We start from the raw sequence: 7,741 nt of genomic DNA, 5'->3' as shown, positions 1-7,741 counted from the left end.
GCTCGAGGTAGCGGCAGCATGGCACTGGACAGAGGAGACAGGCGCTCCGGAGGCCGACCTCCCACCCGTACTCTGTCGCCGGCCGTGCCTGCTCGTGTCCCCTCTTGTGGCGTGGCTCTACCCACGCTCTACTTCCTGCGACGGACATGGTGCCCGCTCGGTCAGCCAGGACGCGTTGCAGCACAGCGCGCGGCACTTGCCCCTCCAGTGCCGAGCCACCGCCGCAGCCGACAGTAAATCTGCTCTCCTACCATGTGCAAGGAGTGCCCGTCCTGGCTGGGCCATGCTTGACTTGATTTCTTCTTATTTCGGGGCTTTGATCACCAAAAATGATGAGCAACCTTGTGGATTATGTTGTCTGCTTGGAGATTGGGAACTCCCCCTTCCTCTCCTACAAACCATTGGCCTGTAGCCAGCATCCCAGCCCCCTTTCTACCTCAATCCGTTACCCTGTTTAGTTCCCAAAAATTTTCCCACGGTACCCGTCATATCGAATATTCGGACACATGTATGGAGCATTAAATGCAGTTGAAAAAAATAACTAACTACACAGTTTAACTGGAAATGACGAGATGAATCTTTTAAGACTAATTAGTCCATAATTAGATATTAATTACCAAATAACAACTAAAGTGCTACAGTACCCAAACCCAAAAAATTTCATAAACTAAACACAGCCTTCAAACTTTTAAATGGAAAGGCTGCGGTGCATCGTTTTCTATTTTGTTTTATTAACCCTTCCACAGCCCGTGCTTGATATGAACTGGTTTTGGTTTTGGTGTGATAATCTCCGTTACCCTGGTGACCGAAGCATCCTCCATGCTCAGCAGAACATGCCCTAATGATTGCATCTTTGTCTGAAACTGATATCATCACAGAGTTCTTTTTTATATACAGGACCTGGTGTACACGTTTATTTAATAACATTATTATGGCAGAACGTCAGGATTTAATTTTCAATCTAATCTCAATCTCAATTTATGTATGATTTATGTTTCTTTATAATAATCTCAATTTATGTATGGCTAAATTTATATAATAATGATTTATATCTATAGGTGCCTTTATAATTAGGCATCTGGAAATTAATGGTAGAATTATTAGCAATTCGATGATGAGTAGATTGCATGAACTGGCTGATGACTGGGTAACACTACCCAAAAGAACAAGGACCCAACCCATGCTACTCGATCTCGAAACCAAACACATGCTAACACTTTCACTTTGTTTGCAACTCGAATCAGCGATCGAATAGGTCCTATTCGATTGTTCAGACTAGGCCTTTTCAGGCTGAAGAGGATGTTCAGATTACACGTCAAACTTTAATCAGGTTAACTTCTCTTGCAACTGGATCAACGATATGCAAAACACAATCATCAGGGCACAAAATAGAAACACAGCCGTGCAGGTCGAGCAGCGAAGGAAATATTAAATCTTACAGATTCTTGAATCACATGCAACCAATATTTACATCATTCACTGCTGCACCCCTATCTAACTATATTCACCACCGCTAAGACTAATAACCTCTGCATGAAACATACCTTCAAAGCTGAACGGTTTCTCTACCTCTGCTCAGCTATTCACCAACCTCCACATGTACAAAAATAGCAGGGTGCTGCAGCTTCCTGCCAACTGACACCCACTATCCAAAAATGTGTTTCGCCATTCTGACATCCTACCTATATAACCTAATCGGTAGGTCATCAATCAACAGTGTCATTGCCCAGGATGACTAACTGCTTGATTTACCATACCACCTCCCTCGTCAGACTTTAGATAGAGAACATCTAGTAGATTGTCATTATTACCCAGTGTTCACTGTTATAGTGCCAGACAGGGAAACATTCTGATCCATCTTCGTATGCCTCTTCATGACGAGGGCGTAGAGAAGCTCATTCCAGGTATCCGGGACACCAGGCAGGCACCAGTGGCTGCAATCTTGTTTGTAGCGAGGGACAGGTCCTGAAGGGCTTAGGTATACTGAGAGATGGCCGTCTTTCCGCTGAGCTGTCATCTGCGTCACGTTCAGCATATCTAATCCAGAAAGCTTGGGCCTCAGATTGTTCCCTAGAACATCATTCACAGGTTTAAGCAGGTCAGCCCATTCTTCCAGCGATTCGGGTGGCGTCAAATCTGGAAGAGTTTCCAAGTGACAGCTCCCTCCGGTCTTCCAGTCACCACCTCTGCAGAATATATAGATGATTCCTGGTTAAAGAGAAAGTTCAACATATACCCTGGAAAACAGATCTTAGTAATGTATCTTGATTGAAGTTTTGAAACAACCAATAGGAAAATACAAATGCTGTTCAAGGGCCAAGGCTTCAAGCACTTTTTTCAGTCATATGATTTACTTTTGGAATTATACAGAACGTAAAAAATAATCCCTGGCACTGTCAAATAATTCTTGAGCAAGGAAACAGATGGGACACATGGATGAAGTGATCACTGGTAAGCGAATAATTGCACAGACCTGAAATGCACAGGAGCATATGTACGGTAGATGACATGGGTCTTGCTTGTGTTAACTTCTCTGTGAAGCCAGCCCGACAATGTCTGTATTGATCTTTGGTAAGCATCTGTAACAGTCATATCCATTTTCACCTCATCACCTTCTTGGAAGTAGGCACCCCTGATTTAACACATAATAGAAGTGCTGTCACATCACTGGTAGCAGCGTGAAATACGTTGAGTCTGAAATTCAAAGGTGAATTCTTGAACCTGATGGTAGCATTTCAAATAATCAAAACAATTTTGCAAAAAAAAACTAAGTATGAAGATAGCTATTTCTCTAAGAAATTACTGACATAAGATAAGAAGTAGCTGAAGGTAATATCAATTCCATCTTAGTAAAGATTCACAGCTTAAAAAAACTGCTTCCAAGTGAAGCAAAGTGTACTCTTAAGTCCACAGTCCAAGAAGTTATCCTTACCCCCTGATTGTCTTCTCATTGTTCCACCAGTGCCCAGTGTTGAAGATCAATACATCAGCATCCTTCCACTTACCCCGGTCAGACATCCAATCCATGGCATCCACTCGAATTGTGTACTTAACAACCTCAGGGGCTCCAGCTGGCGCACGGCCTTGAAGGACTATAAAAGGGGATCTGTAGTATTCCACGGTGCAATTGTAGTCTCTAAAGTTGAAAATCAAGAAACCCATGTGCTTTGTGATGGGACTGCCATTAACTTCATAGATAGCGCTCTTGTTATGAACAGCAGTAGAAAGCATGCAAAGCAGAGACTCCCATTGGTTCCTTCCAATTGAATCACCAACGAATACTACTCTTCTGTTCCGTAGCTTCTCCAGCATCCTTTTGGCATCAAATCTAAGAAATCCAAGAAAGAATATGACCAAGTCAGAAAAAAAGAATATTAGTTATGCTAGAAAGGAAATGTAGGTCTTCTAGATTGTTCCTCAGCCCTAAACCACAAGAACCAGACAGACATGGTTTACATGACACAAAATCATGAACCACATACTAGAAAGCAATTGATGATTATCAGTTAACTTAAGTAGAAAGAAATTGATGATTCCAGCTGTTCTTAAACTTCTTAAAAGGTTTTAAATTGCCCCCAAAGATTACCACCGCAATTCCTCTTTAATTTCCTCTATCATAATACGCAACCATTATGTATAAATCTTTCAGTTTCAAAACACCCTAAACATAAGACATATGATTCCACTAAATGTCACAAGCAGCTTTGTCTAAAAAAAATGTCACAATCAGCAATTCAAACCAAAGAGGTGCCCAGTTAATTGTGATTGATGAGTTAACAACACTACCATCGATGATGCCAGCACCGTACCGTCAATGGCACATGCAACGAACACCATCAGTCCCTATTTTAGCTTGTGAAATGAAATATTGTAATGTACAGGTGGCACTTGATGTTGGTTTCTGTCGGGTATCACAATTAGGGACACCCTAATCGGGGTACTAAGACCGCTTTTAAAAACACAAATACCTGTTAAGGCAACTAGGCCCACGGCCTCCTTCCAATCTGGAAGAAAGGAAAGGACTCAATAAAGCCCAGCACGCGGCCCATTCACATCCCCCTCGAACCCGCGGAACGATCTCCGCCTCGCTCGAGGGTCCCTCTCGGGCCCGCTGGACAATCTCCGCCTCGCTCGAGGGTAGCGGATCTACCCTCGAGCGGTGACTCATTCTCCGCCTCGCTCGAGGGCTCCCTTCGGGACCCTCGATCGCGCAACGCATCTCCGCCTCGCTCGAGGGTAGCGGATCTACCCTCGAGCGGTGACTCATTCTCCGCCTCGCTCGAGGGCTCCCTTTGGGACCCTCGATCGCGCAACGCACCTCCGCCTCGCTCGAGGGTAGCGGATTTACCCTCGAGCGGTGACTCATTCTCCGCCTCGCTCGAGGCCGTCTCTCAGCACAAGGGACAAATGGCCCCGCCGCCCAACCGCTCGCCGTACGAAGGCATTAAAGGCCAGCTACTCCGCCACGACTCAAAGGACATGCGGCGTCAGGCCACCACTCCCACAGTGGATGTGACCGGGGTCCCATCCGCTGACTTTGGTCACCGCTCCGCCGTCCCGGAGGCTGTAGCAGCACTGTGGGACATGCGACGCGGGACAAGACGGGTCCGACACTGCTCCCATTACTGTTCTGCCGACACCGACCATCCGGACTCACCTCCCACTGGGGAAGGGGTCAGGCGATGTCACGTGTCCTTCCAAGAGGGGCACTCAGCACGCACGGGCGGAGTCCCGGACCTCCCCCCTTGTGGAATCCGGGACCGCCGCGCGTCCCCCGGACCTCCTAGTGTGCACGCCCGCACTCCGACCGGGGGGCCCGGGGCCGCCACGCACCCCACTGTCACTGGTGCATGCGGGACTCTAGTCCGCAGGGCCCACCGAACGCCACCGCGCCGTATATGGAAGACCATACATTGGCAACGCGCGCCGCCTACAGGGACACTGCAGGACGACCGGCGCGATCCTCGCAGAACCAAGGACGAAATCCAGGACGACAGCGACGCGCGCCGCCTTCCCACAGTGTACTTCCTACAATATCCGACCACTGTACCCCGCGATCCCGAGGAAAACGACGACTTCCATGCCCCCACTCATGTGCACCGCCCCTCCTTGTGACTATAAAAGGAGGAGGCGGGCTTCCTTTAGACGGGGGGCTCGGCTCTGGTTTTCTGGCTTCTCTCTCCAAGAGGACGTTCAGGGACTACCGAGCACTCATCTCAACCGACTCCACTCCTAGCAGAGACTTGGGAGCTTCCCTCCCTCTCTCGCCTCGCTTGTATCCCCTACTACAAGCACTCCGGGTGCAAGATAATACAGTGCCCTCGCACACCCCCTTTACTGGACGTACGGCCCCGCGGCCGGAACCAGAATAAACTGTGCGTTACTGTGATTGCCTCTTGCATCATCATCTGGGACGAGGAAACACGCAGCATTTACTAGTTGGGATCCAGGCCCCCAGGTCGGGACACCGACAGTTTCATTTCAGAAGACAAGAGGCGTAAAAACAAACATTTATGTCAACATAAACACCAGAAGTGCATCAAGTCAAGAAGTAACAGGACGAGGCCATCTTCCCATCACAGTTTGGGAGCTGGCAACATCATGACGACTGAATAATTAAAGAATACCATTTGATTAATCAATCTATCTTCCTGAGGACTAACTATGTGCATAAACATTGTTTTCTGACCGAGTGGCAGGCAAAGGGCATCGAGTTCCAAATCGCACTACGCAGTCCCAAACTGAAGGGTCGTCGACAGCCTCGTATTGCAATAATGTAATGGCAATTGCACATCCACCGATCCAAATCTGACTAATGGCACGCACGTACGGAGTGCCCTCCTGAGTACTGAAGGACCCCTCGTTGGAAGCTGAAAGCTTGAACCAGCAATGTCAAATTTAGAGAGATTCAACAAACAATGCAGCATGAAAATTGGCAACCAAGCTTGGACAAGCTAGCTTACCACATCTACCCCAAGTCCTAGAGACCCTCTAGCGGATTCGCAGCTAAACCCCCAAATCCAGCAGGCAATGGAACTACGGAAGGGTGGCAACTGCCAATGAAAGAAAAAAAGGGAGACGCAACAAGCAGCAAATCGAAACCAAGGCACCTGGGGAGATCGCAGCGCGTCGGCTGCCAGCGCCACTTGGTGTAGGACGCGTCGGGGCGGCCGTTCTCGGAGCAGCGGAAGCCGACGTCGAGGAAGGGGCAGTCCCTGGAGTCGTAGAGCGGGTAGCCGCCGTCAGCCCGCACCCACTCCCCGTCGAACAGGTCGCACTCCTCCACATTGCCCGCCGCCGCCACCTTCCTTCTCGTCTGAGCCGCCGCCGCGGCCTCGGCCTCGGCCGCGATGGAGACCCCGCCGGCCCAGAGCCTCCGGGGCGCGGCGGCCGAGCAGCGGAGCGAGGCGGCGCAGAGCAGCAGCAGCAGCGCGGCGGCCACCACGGCCGCCGCGGCGACCCCCGGCAGGCCGGCCCTCTCGAGCGGGCCCTTGGCCGCCCGCCGCGCCAGGCGCTTGACCGGCGAGCCCAGCGCCATTGCCGCCGCCGGAGACGGGACCGGGTTACGGAATCCCGCGGCGGGAGAGGACGCACCTGGTGCTCCGGGTGCCGGTCTCGCCCCCTTCGGCCCGCCCCGCCGCGCCGCGCAGGCACCACCACCACCACCACCACCACCACCTGTGGGGTTGTATCGGTGGCTAGAGAGCGGCGGTGCGTGCCGCGTGCGCTGCGTGACGTGCGGGAGGTGGAAGTTGTTGGCGGAGGGAGGCGCGGGCCGGGGCGGAAACCAAATGAGATGGCGATTGGAGTGGGGAAAGCGAATCTGTTTCTGCCTATAAACTTCTCTCCTTCGTTATGGCTGTCTGGCTGGCTCTCAAGTCCAATCTGGACGGAAATCCTACTTGATTATCATTTGCTCAAGTACCTTACCAGCAGCAATCAATAGGCCATTAATACCGTGGTTCAGTTGAGCCCTGGAAACAGGGGGGCACCAAGCGGTTTGAGAGGCCATGAATTCGGCCGAGCCGGCCTTGCAAGCAGGGCCAAAGGTAGGAGAAAGATCAAGCAATGCTAGTCTTCATCATGGGGTAATCCTAAACGGTTGGCAATCCTTCTCCCCATGCAGGTTGAGGTTGTGGTTGTGGCTTCAAATTTTATTATAATCGTCTGCATCCAATTTTTTTTTTCTCGAGTACTAGTAGTTGCTCTGCTCGATTGTTTGCGGTTCGTGTCTTGTGGTGGCATCAAGCTTGGAATGATGGCGGCGATTAGTGTGCGGGTGGGAGGCAAAGAATGATGTGCTGCGCTGCGCTACTGCAGTTGAGGAGGAGGAGGATGGTACGGACGGGAGGGATGGTGGCTGATTCGCACACTTCGTACGCAAAGGCAATCAACCGGGGGTGGTCTTTTTTCCTCCTTGGTCCAACCCTTCAGAGTCCTCCATGGTCCATGCACGAGGGACCTCAAGCTCTCGACCTCATCCGGCCCTCCCTAACCAGGATCGTAAACGTAAAACCCGAGTTTGTCGGTAATCCGGCATTCTCTCTGCGGGACCACGTTGGCTGTACGTGCCGTGCGTGAAGTGGACAACCAACCCCCTCCTCCTCGCACCTGGTCCACACATGAGCACGGTGTCGGCGTTGTTTTTAGGGCTTGTTTGGTTGCTGCCTGCCAGGCAGCTCGCCGGCCAGGCAGCACCATCCGACCCCAGGCCGACGAAATCGGACGCCTGGGATTGCTG

General features: G+C 50.7%; 1 protein-coding gene across 1 annotated transcript; it reads right to left on the bottom strand.

The window, feature by feature from the left end:
• Positions 1 to 1,389: 1,389 nt before the first annotated feature.
• LOC120663557 (protein trichome birefringence-like 10) lies at positions 1,390 to 7,349 on the bottom strand. The gene is made up of 4 exons (XM_039942416.1): positions 6,111 to 7,349; positions 2,933 to 3,328; positions 2,474 to 2,632; positions 1,390 to 2,186 (listed from the first exon to the last, which is right to left on the bottom strand). Exons 1-4 carry the CDS (start codon positions 6,536 to 6,538, stop codon positions 1,808 to 1,810), a joined length of 1,362 nt encoding a protein of 453 aa, XP_039798350.1. The 5' UTR covers positions 6,539 to 7,349; the 3' UTR covers positions 1,390 to 1,807.
• Positions 7,350 to 7,741: the final 392 nt, after the last annotated feature.

Source organism: Panicum virgatum, chromosome 3N (genome assembly GCF_016808335.1).
Source record: "Panicum virgatum strain AP13 chromosome 3N, P.virgatum_v5, whole genome shotgun sequence".
Taxonomy (NCBI): Eukaryota; Viridiplantae; Streptophyta; class Magnoliopsida; order Poales; family Poaceae; genus Panicum; species Panicum virgatum.
The sequence above is the reverse complement of the archived record's forward strand: the minus strand, read 5'-3'. Positions and strand labels throughout refer to the sequence as shown.

Bases quoted from the DNA above. Each gene is read 5' to 3' on its own strand.
- LOC120663557 (XM_039942416.1), bottom strand. From the start codon at position 6,538: ATGGCGCTGGGCTCGCCGGTCAAGCGCCTGGCGCGGCGGGCGGCCAAG. The intron at 3,329-6,110 runs GTGCCTTGGTTT...TGGATTTCTTAG, and splicing joins ACGCGCTGCGATCTCCCCAG to ATTTGATGCCAAAAGGATGC. The intron at 2,633-2,932 runs GTAAGGATAACT...GTGTTAAATCAG, and splicing joins AATGAGAAGACAATCAGGGG to GGGTGCCTACTTCCAAGAAG.